Here is an 18,627-nt window from a genome sequence, read left to right as displayed (position 1 = left end):
TCCACTCGGATAGTTTCACACGCACATTTTCAATTTATTTTTCCGTTATTTTTTTGGCGAGATGTGCTCCATTTTTATTGTTAGTGAAAGCAATTTCTCTAGTTTGATTATAATTGACAATTACCACCTTCGTTCGGAATATGAATGAATTTGCATATTAAACATAATTGTGGTGAATTTTTCATTGATGAATGTGTAGGTAGTAGGTAATCGAAAGTAAGTACAAAGATAACTGCATCTTACTCATTATGCAATTATTTTGTCGAAATGAATGAAAAAAATTAATATTCGCCTTGCAGTACTTTCTTTCGAGTGAGATGGAGATTATAATTATGTACTTTGGTCAGTTTCTTGTATTTTTAAAAATTATGTAAGGGTCAGCGGTACCTTGATAGAAATAGGTACTTATATTTTTCTTCTCGTTCTTTGTTTGATTGTGTCTCAAATGATTGAGTTGTTTATGAAAATCAAGTAAAAACTTAGAAGTGAAAATGATATTATTGTCTTTGCTCTTTCACTTGAGCAACGTGTGTTTTTAATCCTGATACTTATTTCTATTCCTGAAAATGATCTGAAAGAATGATGTAAAAAAAAAATGCTTTCGATGAAAAATGACAACGGGAAGACATTTCTTCTTCAATTCGTATTTCTTTTTCTATGGACATAAATTTTCTGTACTCGTGTCAATGTGGTTTTCTTTTCTTTCATGTTATGATTATGAATGACGAATGAATCACGATCAAAAAGAACGGGAGATCCGTTGTGAACGACGTTTTTAATACATTCGAATCACTACAGAACGACTCGACAACATTCCGGTTGTTGGTAGACTCTCGCCGATAATACTTGTTTTCTTTCCTTTCATTGTAGTTGTGAAGGTATCGTGGTGCCGATCGTTCGTGTGATGTGTGTGCCGAATTCGGCCGCGATTGCGTACGTGTGCTTTTAAAATCTTGAGGTGCAAAGTTGATCGTTTTAATTATTACTCATTTTTGGCTAAGAATCATCAGCTCCTTGCATATGTCGGTGATTACCCTTTCGAGCGAGGTATTTTTAAACTATGCAGTAATTCATACGTGCAGCTCATTTGATTTTCATTTCCTTCAGAATCGGATCAATGTGTAAGTCGACTAAATTCTTTGGTTCTGCTAACTGCTATTGCTATTCTGCTCTGCTACACGAAACTCACGTGTTTCAGACTTCTGTAGGTATTGTATTATTGTATTGTGATGTGTGAGACGTACAATGTATATTGTATTGCTTCGAGACGATTATCATTCATTACATTATCAAACAAAAACTGATATTTGCATCCAACTGCGTTCATTTACCTTATCGCAGTATCGGTGGACGTTTCCTAATTCCAATTTTTCGATGGTATTGATTTTACAACATTCTCGTTCTGCTGTTATTTTCCGGTGGCCGAAGTCGGACTTCTGGTTTGAAGAACCTTACTGAAGTTGGTTGGTTATGGTTACCATTACCAAGGCTAAAGAATCCATAGATGTACACTTTTCGATTATCTGCCTCGAATGATTCATACCTGCAAGACTACTCGCTGGGTATAAAAAAAACTACGTTGAGTTCTTCTGGTTCCCTATTATTCGTCAAGGTGTCGGCATTTCGACGTGTATTACGAATACCATTCCACTTCATCATGGTAAAGAGATTTTTGCCATCGTTCATCGTTCTTCTACTCATCATAATATTAATATCGTTCATTAATATTTATAGACTATCCTATCGTCAGATTTTTTTCGCGATTTATTTTTCGTTTTAGCAGGTTTATCTTTGAATGAGTGTTATCGATGTGTAGTGCACGAGAGACGAGGACGAGAGCTAAAGCAAATAATTTGTTTACTTCGAATTCGATATATGGCACATGTTTACTAATTAGCAATTATTATTACGATGATGTAAGCGAGCTTAATTGAAATGGGTCGCGAAAATATTTCGAAGATTTGTTCAACATTAACATTCTAACGCTAAAATTTTCACGACATTGTTATTATGTCATTATGCTACTACATTGGCTGACGTACACGTAGTGAAATGGAAAAAATCGATCGTTCGATGCATTTTTGATGTACTTAGTAGGTACTCGTATGTTTATGGAAAAAAAGAAAAACAAGTATCATGCATTGATTGCATCGTACGGTATTTCTGAGCCTATATTATCTATTTTATACTATAGAAGTGCTGCATAGTGCACTTCTTTTTTTTTTACCATATGTGTGGATATTTTTTATGGAATGAATTCTTTCTTAGAAAGTAGATCTATTGTTCGTGTGATTGTGATAGCGTTGATTTTGGTAAATAAAATGAAAGTCATAGTTCAAGTGAGAAGATTTTTTTCCTTTGAATTCGTGAGTATTGCGGTAAATACTAAATACCTATTTGTGTGGAAATTTCAAAACGTTTACCAAGAGTAAACCAACCTCAAACACAGTCACATCTAGTGATGTAATAGGTGATTTGAAATTTATTATTCTGACGATAAAATTAGCTGGCAAAACACAGTACACGTCACCTGATAGGTAGCTCGTACCGAGTTGTTTGAATGTTTTATCGAAACTACGGTGTCTTGTATCTATGGTACGGTAGGTGTGATGGTCAAGGTCAGTTTTTGTTGAAATTTTTTCTCAATGGCTGCGAACGACGGTGTCACCTGTCAGTATTTTCTGGTTTATTTTACTCGTATCTATACCTACCTGTAAGCGAAGTTCCTTATTCAGTGAACTGAAGTAGGAACTTGATTCAACGATTTAAAAAATGCTGAAAAAAGTTTTTCGTGAAGTAGTATCATCGATGTCTATTGATGGATGGTTTTTGAATGAATATTAAAATTGATATTTTAATTTTAATCTGGCGGATGTTTATCGATAATGCGGATGAAAATATACAAAAATATTTTCATAAAAAGTGATAATATCGAAGCTAGTGTCCGGTTTGACAGGTGAAGCTTGTTGTAGTGATATTCTTTTGTTGCGGTGGTAAATTGTTCGTCTTATTAATAGGGTTTCTGAGTTCACCAAACCTTGTCACGCGGCTAAACTTGTTTTGTTTTCGTTTAGGAATAGAAACATAATGCGACAGATGAACGTGGAAGTTCCGAGAAGGAGGGGTTAATGGGTCAATTGAACTCGAGTTAAAGTCTTGATTCGTAACGTTAGTTTAGTTGTGGTAGAGGTCGGAACCGTGTTTTTTTTTTTTACCAAAATATAGTCTTATTTCATGTGACACTGGTATACAGAAGAATGTAGGCTACCTTACCACTCCCATAGCAAGCTTTCTTAGTTCTTAACAAAAGTTTCCCTCAGCAATTCAAGAGAAAAGCTTTTTTAATGTACTTACATATAATTCTGGAATATACATAATAAAATACTCTTCCTCTTTGTCTCTGGCACCATTAAACTGATCCATCGTTTTATTCTTGGCACTATTCTATTAATCTTTTAATTATTAAGCCAATACATCAGTGGCGTAGCCAGGATTTTCTCAAGGAGAGGGCAAAACCAGATTTTTAGGCATAAAAAATCGAAATGAGGGGTAATTTTCTGGAAATACATCGTGATGTGTGATGATATCATGAAAATGAAGGCAAAATTATTGCTCGAGCGAAAATTTTTAGAAAAAAATGGGTCCAAACAACAAAAAAACGTCCATTTTTGCATGTTTTCTTTCAAATTTTCACTCGCAAGGGGGGGCCATGGCCCCCTTCGCCCCCCCCCTTGGCTACGCCACTGCAAGACATATTATCCGAATACCAATTCTAAACATCTGAAAATCCGGTAAAAATACTCCTAAGTCCAAATTTTGTTGAAACTTCAATAATTATAAAAATTTTGTTCAGTCCAAAGTTTTTATTGGATTACTTAGATCTGTTCAGACCTGATCAGATCCGGAAGTGGAGCCCTCCCCCATCCCACCAGATCGGATTAAATTAGACGTGATCAGATCCAATCCTTCTCCTTTGGATTGAGAATCATCAATTCACGTTTAGAACCTGTTCTGAAATAAACATTATGATTGTACCTTTTGAGTTATAACAAGGTTTATAGTAGTTTAATTTCAACGAAAAAAGACCGCTGACTCGTTCCTAATTGATAAGATTTGTCAAGGCGTTTCTGGTGCCGATGACGTAGGTCAGCAATTCAGCATGTTTCCCTCATTTTTCATTTCGTCTGCGGTCTTTATGTATTCGTTGAAGCAGATAATATGTAAACTGTACGTTTTTCTCTTCCCAAGAATCAGAAAGCCCATTTTTATAAAACCATCATGTGACAGGTTCCCTAAAAAAAATGTCTGCTGGTTTCTTGCCCAAAATTAATTAACCGAGTAACCTACTCCTTACCGGTTCTATACGTGACTTTGATGGCTTAGGTGCATTATGCAAATATCGTACATCTAGGTTATTTTGAAATACATACGGTAGTTTTATAATTTTTTAATAATTTTATCGTTGCGAATTTATTAAAACAGGTGTTTAATTTTGCTTGATATTTTGTTTGATTTCAGACGATAGCAGACGTAGGTATAACCATCGGGCGTGCAGCTTCAACTGTTATTTGAGCAACCTAGCGTCTGCTGATCCGTGAAAATTGCTTAAAATCGTGTATATTTTATTTTTTCTCCTTTTTTTTTTAATACGTTTACGTCATTTTTGTATAATATTTTCGAGTTATCGCGCGTATCTATGTATAAATTTTGTTTAACTCGCCGTTTTAACATTTATCGACTGGTGTTCGAACGACTCGCAAAGTGAATGTAATCGCGTCTTCCAATATGGACCAGTTATCCGATAACGAAACTGGTGCTAATAATCGTAAATCGTTAGTAATTTCCAGACGAGAACTATTCGAACAAATTAATTCTACCGATCGGAATAACGCGAGGAATGATATCAAGACGACGACGGCGAACCGTCCGAAAGCAGTTGGCAAACCTGTGTCGCGGTCAAATTCCGAGGATTCGGATATCGACGGCGACGATATTTCTAAATCTGCCGAAAGTGGTCGCGATCCTCGTGTAAATAACTGTGTAAATAGTGATAACGTTATTAGTGATGGTGGAATCGACGTGAACGCGGATGATGTCAAAGTGAACGCGAATCGTTCGCCAGTTACCAAAAAACAGGAAGTGTCGAAAAAGGAATACCTCAAAAACGGAGATTTATCACCGGATTTCAAATGTTTGCAAATTGGCGACGATTTATCGCCGTGTTCGAAACGTATCTCGTATAATATGGCCGTCAGCGGAGGAGAATTCGGTAAAATCGCAATCCGCAGTCGACTTAAGGATAAATCTCGACCCGATGATAACTGCATCATTGACGAAAGCGACAGCGAAGAGGCAGCCGTACCATCGGTCGTGGCAGCCGAAATTCCACTCGAGCGTAACGCCGCCGCCGTTACCGATACTATCGATGAAAGCGACAGCGACGAAAATGACGTCAAGGTCGAGAAAATCGACGCTGACGTCGTCGATAAAAACGAGCATACTGGTTCGAGCGATTCGATGACCATATCCGCCACCGAGGACTCGCCCGTCGATGATTTTTTGCACCGTGTTCCCGTCGACGATATAAATATCGAAGATCTCAATAGCACTAAGTTAACGAACGATATTCTTAGCGTAATTAGTTCTAGTCGAATCATAGACGAATGCAAGTTCGATGAGACCGATAATACTACTTCTGCCGCTACTAGAAATAATACAAGTAGCCCCGACAATGCAACGCCGGTTAAATCGGACGATATCGATTATCCTGAAGAACTGAATCCGTTCGGCGACGATGACGAGACCAAAGATAACGTCAGTTCTAGTAAAGATACGAAGACTTCCAATCCCTTCGATTCCGAAGATAGTGAAACCGATTCGAGTAAAGACAAATCGTCCTCCGTTAAAGTGAACACGAATCCATTCTGGAGTGGCAGCGAAGACGAAGATGAGCCCAGTGTGGATGAGGTGGCTGTGAAGAAAACTCCGGTGCCATTACCAAGGTAAATGAAACTCATGTTTTTCGTTTTTAGTTGGTATGGAAATAAGTAGTGATGGGATATTATCGATATTTCGGGATATCGATATCGTCAAAATATCGGAGGTCTGATATCGATAATATCGATATATATCGGATGTTTTTGATGTTCATAAAAAGACCATAAAACAGCTGATTTTTGATGAAAAGAGAAACTGAATCATCTCTCAGCTGTTTCTATTCCTTATTTTTTTGCTTTTTCAGTATCTAGCTACCTATTTGGCGCTTTTTAAAATAATGATGACATTGATGACGTAATTGTCAACATTTTATCATTCTACAAATATGGCCCATGGCTACCATTAATACCTGTGATAATCATTATTTTACTCTACAAGAGTCTGAAAATGCTCAAAAAGAGCAAAAAAATACCTCGCACAATTTATTTGCGGAATTTTTGCATAATTTTTAAAAATTTTCCGATAATCGATTATCGGCTTCAAAATATCGATATATATCGACGGCAGCAAATATCGATAATATCCCACCACTAGAAATAAGTTTAGAAGGTGTTTATCAAAATATTGGCCTGATACTCACGATTCATCGACTCGAATCCTCAACTGTGTAGAAGGGACAATTCGAATTGAAAATGTTAATTATATCTATCCTCAAAAATGCATAAATAAATAAAATTTAAAAAATTAAAAAATTGAAACGTAGGAGATCGTTAAGTATTAAAAAGGAAATTAATGATGGAATTATTAGCCTGGAAATTGGATTTTTCAGAATCGTGATTTTTTATGACCATTGCTCCTTGATACAAATCATAAAATGAAGTTAAACCGTCATTTTTGCCATAAATTTAAAGAAAAAAAGGTCACTTAACAACCTCGTTCTAAACAGATCCTAACTTAGGTAATGCACATAATGTTTCAACTTGCAAAAACCATGAGTAACACTCTTGTCACAGTTGAAAAAATCAATTTGGCAATTTCATTCAAGAATACGTAACTTTACGGTAAAGTTACAGTTCTTGACGAATTCCTGTGCAATATTTTGTGTTAGGCACACAATTTTCCGACGCTTGTACAGTTCGACACGAGGTTGAAATTCACGAGTTTATTGAAAAGAACAACGTGAAATATGTCGGGAGTGTCGGGTACGCATTCCCCGGATTTTTTTTCGTCAACGTCGCATCGGTTGCGTTCACATGTGGTAGAAAATTTTCATCGCGCCAAATCAGCTGTTGGAAGTTTCTAGACGAAATTGCGAAACATTCGTGTACGAGATCAGCACGTTGCAGTTTGGATTATTGATTGTTTGAACACATATTTCGAGGGTATTGTACCCGCTAATGACTAATGACATTCGAAATGACGCCTATTTTTACTGATGGAGACCTAATTGAGCAATTTTTCAAATTAAATTCGTTTCAAAAATTAAAACTGGGAAATTTTCCGGCCAAATGTCGAGAATTCGATAGCGAAATTTTTTGTGTAAAATGCGAATGCAACGAAGTTAAAAATTGCGTTCTCTGTGCCAGCTGCGCCTTCTACTCTGGCCATTCAATCATTAAAATGGGAAAACGGTTTATTAGGGCGTATGAAAAATAACGGATATGAAATTGTGAAAACGGCTCTTCGCGATATATGCTGCGATTAAAATTCAATTCCTTATTGAGTAAGTGTATTTGTACGTATGTAAAGGTTCGACGTGAGTGATTATTGATCAGAGTTAATGGAATCGGAGAAATGAATAAATTAACGGCGCAAATGAGTAGGTTGGTTGATGGTAAAAGTATCTACTTTAGAAGGAATGGAGGCAAGTGAGGTAGGGGATTTGTACGTCGAGTACGGAGTACTGTCGAGTGTCGATAGACTGATACGAAAAGTGCTTTTTTCAACGTACCTACTACCTACTTGACAAAGCAAACGCAGAATGGTAAAAATTGCAAAAAAAAATTCATTTTTAGGTCAAGCACCAGCGACGTGCTGAAAAACTGCCGCATGAGTGATTCTCAGTAACTTGAATAAAATTGTGTAAGGTAATTGGCTACATGTTTTCCAGCTGTGTTCTTTTTCTTCTCAAAAAAGATACGAGTCGAAGTGCATTCGATCATTTTACTGCATACTTTTTTCACGCGTAATATTTCACGTTGAAGAAGATTCTTCGTGTCTTGTAACCAGAAGATTTATTTGTAATTCAAAATTTCATTCACTTCCCACTGTTTATTTACACATTATGCACGTCGTAATTTTAGACAGTCGTCAAGTATGTAGAGTAGAATAAATACAGCGATTAAGCATGTACAGATGTTCGCATTCTTGATACGTTGTTGTTATTTTGGCTTGAAAGTGAAATTCTTCTTCGAACAATGTTGCATTTTTGTAATTTAATTAACGAAATTGACGAGTGTACTTTTTTTTGCTCTAATCCGAGAAAATCATAATTTTACATCAGTCAAGATGGCACGAGAAAACGCTAGGGTATTAAACGAATGGTTTATTCTATTTCTGTAGCTTATGCGAAATTCACCCAGCATGGTAACGAGTGTTGGCGTACACGAATTAATTTTATCGCTCTTTTCGTCTTATTAAACGTGAGATATTTAGCGTCGTTTTCTGAGGGAAAAGTTATCGTATTTTGAGTTGGAATATTACGAGGTGGTCTTGGATCTTGTTTTTAAAGGGTAATTTTGATAAATGATGAGGTTTCGTTTTGGCTTTACAAAAAAGTAAGTTTTTTTTCAAGTAATCGCCAGTAAATTTGGTGAAATGTTAATTATGTCAAGTAAAACTTTTTGGAATACCTGTTCTAATTTGTATGTACTTTAAAATTGAGGTTTGATGTTTTCCTAATCTTGGAAAAATTATCATTGTACAGGTTAGTCATGAAATTTGAACTGCATTCAAAAATGAATTTTGTTCGAGCTGAATCCTTTTTTTCAATTTTTGGCCAATTCTCAATAATTAGAATCTTGTTCATTTCCGTAAAAGAAATCAATCAAGATTTGATCGAAAACAGAAAAAATACTGGATTTCAACTCAATTTTCCTCCTTCAATTCAAATTGCCCAGAGCCTTCAGCGAATAAATCTTTCAATTCTCTGCCAGCAGAAAGTAGAAACAGATATTGAGAGATTTGTTCAAGAGTTTTTGAACACATGAGAAATACTCAATTCGGTTGCAGGCTCCACAGTGATTCGAAACGTCATTGAACGATTGGAACATCATTAATCAAAAACAGATTGAACCAAATTTCCACTTCATTCCTCAAGTTGATCAAATTTTGATTTTAAAAAAAATGGAAAACAAACAATAATTTGAAATTTTTGAAAATTTAAATTGAATGGTTCCATCAGAAAAGGGCCTAACTTCAGTTAGGCCCTTTCATAATAAATCGCAAAAATGGATTCTACAGTGGAAATACCACCTAGCACACTTCGTTACTTAGCTCTACCTATAGTCACGCCTTCAAAACTGAACGTCAAAGTCGGACACCTCCGCCGATTTCTCACCAAATTGTCTCTGAGAGTCTGGTGGTTTGAGTTATTACTATGTTTTGCACTTGGTTTTCATAACTTATCAGTGGTACGCCATTTTTTACAGACAAAAGTAACTTTTTCGTAATTTTTCAGTGGTGCGGAATTTCTTAAGGAAAAAATAAATTTCTACAAAATAGTTGTTGAGAACGTTTAAATGACCTATTTTAACCCAACTTCGTTATAATGTTATAAAATATTGCCTTTTACATGATAAAATTACGCGATTCAGCACATTTTTTCATCGAAAAAGTAGGTTCACAAGAAAGGGCCTAATTGTCCACTTTGTATTTTCAGTGTTTTCTTTGTATTTTATTGCAGAAAAGTAAAAGTAAAGAATGATTTTGAATCTTCAATGTATGCGGAATGAAAAAAAATAATAAGTTGCATGTTATTCTAATATTTTCTATATGATATTCATATTCAAATGTTTAAAATGCGTTTTTCTCGAATCGCCATCTTTTCAGTTAGGCCCTTTTCTGGTGGAACCATTCAATTATTCTTCGAAAATTTGAAAGTGAAAATTCAGATGATAACATTTTGTCAAATGGTGCATTTTTGCACGCTTCTTTCGGTTTTTCTCGAATCAGTGAAGAAATTTTCTTGCTGGTTGGGATAGGTAGGTACCTCCTTTTTGAAGTAGTTTGAATCACCTCTTTCTCCTCTATGACATATCGAGTTGGTATCCCGGGATTATTTCATAAAATTCTTGCCCTCAAGAACCCATCAATGATGTAAACCTGTTGGTTGATGGATTAGCGATGAACATTATTTTCGAGAGATAGATTTTAAAGACTACTTCTTTAGCAGTATTGCATTATCATAAAATTGAAAACTGTTCGCATAATGCACCGAATTGTTTTTTTGAACAATATCTCTCAGTCAAACATGGAACGTTTAAAACAAACTCGCTGCTTTTATTTTCGAGTATGAAAAAATTTAAAGCAACTTGACATTGAGCGTCGCCTCCTCCCCCTTCCCACGTCATAAACCCACAATTTATTTCATTTTAAATGTCGATCTCGATTTCAATTGTTATATGTATTAATATTACCTACCTTTTTATTATTTTTTACAGAAGCGTTAGAAAACCAATAGTCAACATTACACCACAACCTAGTCCAAAACCACGCACCAAAAGTCCAAATTTCATCAACGAATGTGGTTCGCCGAGTATCGCCAACTTAACACCATCGCCTTCGCCGTCTCGTCGAAGTATTCAAACCATTGGAGGTGGTGTTCGAAAATTGTCGGGCGATTCGTTAGACGTCTCTTTCCAACGATCACCAGGAAGTCAATCTGTAAACTCGACGTTACGTAAAAAGAAACCAGCTCCGCCGCCGCCCACTGTCGCCGCTGCCAAATCACCGAATAGTAATAACAATGTACGTACATACAATTTATATACTCACCGATGTACCTGTAATGTATTGTATATTGTATTGTTGTACAAGTACTCTTACGTTGTAAAAGATGATTTTTATCATCGATGGCGGTATCTCAAGCGTCGTTTGCAGAATGCAGAATGAGTGAGTTGGTGAGAAGCGGAGGTGGTCTCGTTAATGTGTATCGAAATCACATCTGTGCACTGTGATCTTTCTCACGTCGAAGGCGTACGTATTATACGAGTATATTGGATTGGGCAAATCATCGCGATCGTTCGCTAATTCATTTTATACTGGAGCAAGAAGAATGGTGGGAGGGCTAAAATTCCTATGATATTGTCGTGACCAATACGGGTGGGTAACCTGGATATAATGACTCGAATCTTGCGTGGTTGACGTGAATTAATCGGCTCATGCGATGATGAAATTACAAATTACCTACTGCAATACACGTATAGCTAGCGATAAGATGAAAAAATTACTCGTTTTTAGAGCCTCGAGATATTTGTATTGTTCGATGCCTCGACAATCGATGGTACCGTAAATTTGAAATTTCTCTAACCTTATGTGCCTATGCTTGCTTAGTGTAGTGTACATATGAATTATGAACGTTTTTATGGTTAATACTGTTGCGAGGCTAGAGGAATGTATAGCGATACGAATTTAAAGCTGATGTTGAAACAGATGTTGATTCGTTTGTAATTTTTATTTCAATAATTTCCATTCCAGATCAGTACAAATGAAGCTCAACTTGAAGAACAAGCCAATGAAACGAACGGTGAGTGAAAATGCAACTTACATATAATTATTTCAACAGCTGTGAATTTGGGTAAGATCAAGATCACTTTCTCTTGGATTTTGAATCATAAATGAAGATTCAAAATCTAAGATCAACGTTTACTGGATCTGAAAATGTTCAAAAACCAAAATCTCACTAATAAATTGAAGTTCAGTTATCTTAGGATGAATTAATTAATTTACCTCATGATGCTTAGTATTTTTGTACAGACCGTCACCTAAAGCCTTAGGCAGGTTCAAATTAGGAAAAAAAATATATACATATTATACTGTGATTTTTTGTCGTGAGATTACACCAAGTTTCTGAACAGACGTTTTATTTTATATGTACGTAGGTACGTAATGTTCTTGTACTATTACTGAAAAATAAACAGCGAAATTTGAAAAAGTAGAAAATTCTGAAGTTCTGGATACATAGGTAATGGAAAAATTTTGAAAACTCTGAAGGATTGACAACATTCTGTGGCAGCGTATTACAGTAATTAACTGCATGATATGATAATGATGAATTTCTGAGCAGTGGTAGTGGATTGTAGTCGCTTTATTTCAATTAACTGGACTTCGTATATTCAAATTTCAATTAAGAAATGTTGATAAATGAAAGAAATTTCTTAGAATCGTTAATCGGTTACGCAGATCTTTAACATATAAATTATTTCAAGAAGTTAGATGGAAAAATTCTGGTATTACAGCTGTTCGATTGCACCATTTAGAATTCCTTTTTTTTTTTGAAAAATATTGCCTCTTTTAAAAGTATTGTTATTTATCGCTTCCTTTGTCAAAATAATTGAGCCTCTGAACTAAACATAATTACAATAAACAATTCAAATGTGACCAAAAATGCGATTTTCAAAAATAACTATCTGGTGATTTAATTTTTTTCAAAATTAATTTATGCTATATGCAAGTTTTGAAATTTTTGGAAAAATAAATTCCTCGCCGAAGCCTCAATTTTTTCTTCTTGCTGCTGGATTTTTTTCTTTAGCTCCTCAATGGGTCTCCATGCTTTGGGTATTACAATAAGCAAAATCTACGATTGAGTGCCCGAGAGATTCCTTTATCAGTAACTTACAATTAGTAAGGTAAAAAAAAACAATATTCAATCTAATTACTGAACGTCTTTTGAGTCAGTCTAATCCGATTACGATCCGATCTTGCCCAGTCTTACTAACCGGAAGGAATACGAGGAATATTGTTGAAAATCGACGTTAATTTATTCCGTGTACTTTTACAGTCTCACTAACAACAGATCAACAAAGTGTTCGTCCGAAAACTGGCGTCAGTCCTTGGAAGAATAAAAAAGGCCCAGCTCCAGCTCGACCCATCCCACTTCGCAGGCCGGTAAAAGAAATGCCCATAGAAGATATCAAAATCGAATTATCCGATATTGAAGTCAGACAGCAAGAGCTTGAAAGACAAGGCAAACAGCTCGAACAAATGATTCACGATCAAAATACATCCAATTCCGATAGTAAGTATCGTTTGATTTGATCATCGTAGCTAAATGAACGCAACTCGTGACCCGATTAGAAATTTTTTTGTCTTCGATACATACATAGTACATAATATCGATCGTCGACGTTAAATTGGCAGCACGTTTCGAATCTATTTTTGGTGCTAGTTTTGTATGCGCATTATATAGTTAATAATAATAATCGGTACGTTGTGTTACAGATGCCGAAGAATCGTCATCAAACGAGGAATTAGTATTGCAGCTTTTCGAACTAGTCAATGAAAAGAACGAATTGCTGAGAAGACATTCGGAATTGATGTATATGTGAGTTTGGATTTTCCTTTCTCCCTTCTTTTCTGATCGTATTTATATTAAACGATTAACGTGTTTTGATCAGGAGAAAAATGCATAATTTAGAAGAAGAACACGCAGATATCGAGTATCAGCTAAGGTGCCTTATGTTGCAACCGGAAAGTAATAAAACCGATTGCGATAAAACCAGAGAAGAAGAATTGCTAAGAAGGTGAGTTTTTTAAAGAAAGCAAACGACACCGTAGACATAAATTGTATACCGTTATTAGTCTCTAGTTGTACATGTAAAGTAAATGGAGCTTTAAGGAGATAAACGACCATCGTTATTCTGGTCGATTATCGAGTCTCTGCTCCGAAAGTATAAATCATAATAGCGTACCAATGTTGCTTTCGCCAATAGTTATTCTAATGGTCGAGTGAACGTTTGCTTCCGCTTTTATGAAACATTATTACATTTTTCAATACCTATATTTTTAATGTGTTTCGTACACATGACTCAACTCGGAGTGTCGAGAAAATAATTATCATTGTTAAACTAATGTAGTTATTTACTTACACTCCTATAGTAAAATTAAAAAGCCAACTTGACGTATAGTATGCTGCAGTTTACCATACTACGGTTTGCCTTTTAGACAATGATTTTTTTTGCTATAATGTAGATGTTTATTTTTTATGCTTTTATTTCGAGTAAGCCATTTGTTAGAAATTAATTCCGCAATTTTTTCATCGTTCGCCTTGAAAATGAAAGTTATTCTTATAAATTTGTATTGCTGAATTTTCTCAGGTGGTGGTCGAATAATGTAAGTTTTTAATTCAGGGTCGCAGGGTCTCTCGTATACGTTGCCATTGGCTCTTTTTTCCTTTTCTAAATGATGCTTGTGAAATTTTCAATTTAATTGTGTCGATATGGACGACGATTATTTTGGACTTGAATCGTATAAATTTGTTTTTCACTAGTCTTCAAGGTTATCGAAGGTATAGTTATTGTGTGTTTTGTCGAAATACAAATGCGTATATGAAGCGAATAAATCGTTTCTATAAAAGCATTTCAATGATCATTGGCGATGCGGAACATGGTGGCATGAAATCGCGTATTATCAGTCATTTTTTTACATTATAGCGCGGTGACTTTGAAATGGAAATGAGACTAGTATGTTGTGTGTACGGAAAGAAAAATTACCTCGGAAATGGAATTTTTTTTTTACAATGTCAGTGATGAAAGAATGAATGATGATGCGATGTTGTGCTTTTGAGGGAACATATTTTGGAACACCTTGAAGAGTATAACTGAGTTGTGTTATTCTTATTATATTACACTATAGGATTCATATTTTGATATGTACATACGATGATTTATTTTGGTTGATTTGCAAAGAAGCGGTTCTGATAGGCTGTTTTTGATGGCTAAATTAAAATTGGACTTTAGTGGTGAAGTTTATCGTAAATCGCTTTTATTTGTAACTTTTTGAACTTTTTAACGTTCACTTCAGTTGGAAAATATGTCTTCAATTTTATTTCTTAAATTGAAAAAAATGTTTCAAACTTTTTGAATAATTTTTCAATTGTCATGGGATCTCATGAACCTGAAAACAGAGAATGGTCTCATGCTTGAGGTCCGAAATCGAATCATTGGTATATTCCTGAAGTTTTCAAAAAGAGACCTGCGCCAGAAATTTATTTAAAATTTCTTCAAAATAATTATTCCAACATTTTTTTTTTTTAAATTTTGGTTTTTTGTGTTTTTTCAGTTTTTTTAAAAGTTGATATCTGTTATTGTGTTTTTTAAATGAAATTTCAGTGATAATGAAATGACAAAATTGGTTTATGATTTCATGAGGAATTTTTATGTAAATATTGAGAAAATGAGGAAACAATGCCGTATCAGAAATAATGACTCAGTGAATTGTTCAGTATGATTGATTGACTGTTTATGGAAATGCGACATTTTTATAGAAATGTATCATAAAATTGTTCTTTTTGTTCTCGTATTGTTGAATTATAGAGTTTGATTCAGTGAATTTGTATTGCAATGTCAAAAATTGATCTTTATACTTCATTTATATCCTTTGAAAAGACAGTCAAACGAGTTCCGTCAATAATGGAGACGATGTAAAGGCTTTGCTTCTGAAAAAATTTTAAATTCATCTTCTACAATTAATAAAAATTAGCTTTTGATTTGTGTTTTGATAATTTTTTTCTTTGGTCACGCAGTTCATTTTTTTTATTGCTTTGACGACTTTTTTTTCCTTCAAAAATTTGAACATTTTTACAAAAATAATCTCAATTCTGACCCTGCAATAATTATGAAAAAATTTTGTATTTCGATTTGTAATCGAGCTCCAAAAATGTGTGAAAACTTGTATCTATACTGCATATTTTTAGAAACATCCCAATGTGCGCTTTTAACGCAGAAACTTGCTTATCTTGTTTCACTTTACTTTTATTGGTGGTTTAAAGTCGAACAGTAAAATACATTTTGTCGCAGAGTATTTTGAAAGTGTAATTTAACCATTTTTTGTATGTATGTACGTACATGTGTGTTGATTAATATTGAATAATTTGGTGTATTAATGAGACTTTTTTTTTTCAAATGTGTTACAGATTATTGGAAGTGGTTGAAAAACGTAATGAAATCATCGAGGCCATGGAGAAGGATAGACTTCGAGAAACAGCCGAAGATAAAAGTGTTACAACACAGCTAGGTATCTTCACACAAAATTCCAAATATATTCATCGCATTAACCTCTGAAATGTTTAACAGATTTCGATTAAAGGTGTTATTAACATTTGTGTTTCAACACTGTTATCATTTTTCACGCTGCTTTAATTAATTACGAGTAGATGATCTGATAGCTTTACACGTGTAAATTATTCGATCTTATTTACGATACGAAAACATTATTTAAACAGTTTCCTTGTTTGTTAGTATCGCTGTTTTTCGAGAAATGATAAGTTACTGGGAAAAAGTTTGAATCAGTGATATCAGTTTGAATTTTTGGAAGGAAAGTTGTCATTTAATTTTGAAAAGCTGCGTGATATCATAGAATGATGATTATTCATGTTATTCATGCGATGAGTTTATGATAAAAATTGAAATTATAATTTTGAAAAAAAGAAAAAAAAACATCTAACTGGAACAAAAAAAAAAGTGTGGTCAGATCGTTTTTCTTATGAATATATGTATATTTTTTTTTGAATTGATTAAATTAGATGCGTATTTTTTGCACTTGAATAATAAAATTAGTCGTATAATTAGAAACCCATTCGCAATAGATAGATTTGCATCATCTATTCTATATATTGAAAAACTAATAGTTTACATGCGACGTTCTCGTTTCAGATGTAAATGAATGCCATAAAGAAGAGAAATCCGCGAGTAGAAAAACCAAAAAGAAAAAAGACAAGTTGAAAGAACACAAAGAAGGCGGCGAAAAGTCGCACGATAACAAGCATTCGCCTAGCAAAGTGATTAAACAGAAGTTTATGACTTTGCGTCATTCAACCAAGAAGCTAAATTCGAAAATACCGCATTGAAAGTGCTGAAATGCTCGCGTATCTGTTAGTGCCATCGTTATGATTAATTTACTAGACTGATGAATTTTGAGCTTTGAAATATGTTTTACTTTTTGTATATTTTTTTTGGTTTCGCTTTGTTTTTGTTGTCTTCTACCGTCGGTTACCTATTATTTGAAATAGTATTCTTCGAATACGGGTATTTCTTTTGGAATTGGAGTTGTTTTGGAAATCATGTTTCGTGAATTGCTCAAATTGGTTTCTACTTTCGTCTTTCGATCTAGTTGTAATGAATTAGTCGTCAATGTACGTATTAAAATTAGAAATTCAAATCTTGCACTGTCAACATTTTAATCAACGTACACGATTATTTTTCATCGAGACATTCAGTTCTGTACTTACGTCTTGTATCATTTTTAATACTTATTCATATAAGAAACTGTATCACCCAGTTTTGCGTATTATATGTATGCTGACGATTTCGAGCAATTAGTGCTGATATTGTAATATCTGTGCAGTTGCAGTGTCTCGATTTTTTTGAAACAATTTTTTAATTCTGATCGTTGGGTACTTACTTGTGATATTTATGTAACTTTTTATTAATTTTTCATTTATGAGTTTATTTAGCCATCCGTATCTTATTATCATTTTTGTTATGTTCATTCGTTTTGTTTTGTGAGGTTTGTTCGTTATTACACAAATTACTGGATCATTTTCCTCGACATCACTAATTTAATTTTCATTTTTTTTTTAATTTTTGAACGGTATCGTGATTAAGCGTTATACATAAGTTTGTCAATTAATTATTCCTACAAATAAATAATTTTGCGTTGATATTTTCCTAGAATTGTTTTATAGTTGTTCATTTTAGTTCATTTATTGCAGAAGTTGAGTAGAATTCAAAAATAATCTGCGTTTCGTAAGTAGGTCTAGGTATAACAAATACATACTTACAGACGTTAAAAAAGTTGAATATTTACCATCCGACTTGAAATCAGATCTTTAAAAATAAAACTGGGCATTCTTTCTTTTCAAAAGGTACCTAGGGGTCGAATTCACTTTAGCATTGCACTTCAGCGCTTAGTTTGTATAATGCCAATCATGCCATCATCTTGAAGTTAGTACGAGTAGAAATAGGGCACGGCACCTCATTCAACGCCATCACGTCGCTTCCAATTTTTCCAAATCTGAACTTTTTCTGTCCACTCACTGTACAGTGGACACCTTGTATAGTAGCATTTGGCAACGCCAACCAAACGCAACCAGACTTACTCAACCTTTAACCAAACCAAAATTGACGTTGATTGGTTGATTTCAACATGTCGAATAGATTGCTTATCTCTAGTCTATGAAGGCGCAAGACGAATCACTTCCAAATTGGATTTAAAAACCTACGACTAATACCTATTACCTATTCGCTCGTACGTTCTCACAATAACATGACCCTTTCTCAGCGTATTGGGCGCCTTTTCATTTCAACGCTAGCGGGTTTCACCAAGTTTGGTCGAATGTGTATTTCCTATTTAACCTAAATAGGATGAGGTACCTAATCATTTTTTGAAGTAGCCAATGAGCAATGATTTTCATGAAATTGAAAATCTTGCAAGAAAGAAAACTTTCGTATTTCGCATTTCCAGAAGGTTTTC

The 18,627-nt window shown here is 34.4% G+C and overlaps 1 protein-coding gene across 2 annotated transcripts; it reads left to right on the top strand.

The window, feature by feature from the left end:
* Positions 1-853: 853 nt before the first annotated feature.
* On the top strand, positions 854-17,815 carry LOC135831867 (MICAL-like protein 1). Of its 2 annotated transcripts, none has more exons than XM_065344689.1 (9): positions 854-1,121; positions 4,519-6,002; positions 10,599-10,905; positions 11,635-11,683; positions 12,938-13,174; positions 13,378-13,480; positions 13,554-13,679; positions 16,070-16,242; positions 16,809-16,946. In XM_065344689.1, exons 2-8 carry the CDS (start codon positions 4,786-4,788, stop codon positions 16,215-16,217), a joined length of 2,187 nt encoding a protein of 728 aa, XP_065200761.1. In that variant the 5' UTR covers positions 854-1,121; positions 4,519-4,785; the 3' UTR covers positions 16,218-16,242; positions 16,809-16,946. The 2 variants fall into 2 exon arrangements, with proteins under 2 accessions (XP_065200761.1, XP_065200759.1); XM_065344687.1 differs by having other exon boundaries at positions 855-1,121; positions 16,070-16,170; positions 16,809-17,815.
* Positions 17,816-18,627: the final 812 nt, after the last annotated feature.

Source organism: Planococcus citri, chromosome 1 (assembly GCF_950023065.1).
Source record: "Planococcus citri chromosome 1, ihPlaCitr1.1, whole genome shotgun sequence".
NCBI classification, from domain to species: Eukaryota; Metazoa; Arthropoda; class Insecta; order Hemiptera; family Pseudococcidae; genus Planococcus; species Planococcus citri.
This window is presented reverse-complemented; position numbering and strand designations above follow the sequence as displayed.

Excerpts from the sequence above, each read along its gene's own strand:
- LOC135831867 (XM_065344687.1), top strand. The coding sequence starts at position 4,786 with ATGGACCAGTTATCCGATAACGAAACTGGTGCTAATAATCGTAAATCG. Across the intron at positions 10,906-11,634 it reads CACCGAATAGTAATAACAAT|ATCAGTACAAATGAAGCTCA; the intron begins GTACGTACATAC and ends TTTCCATTCCAG. Across the intron at positions 11,684-12,937 it reads ACAAGCCAATGAAACGAACG|TCTCACTAACAACAGATCAA; the intron begins GTGAGTGAAAAT and ends GTACTTTTACAG.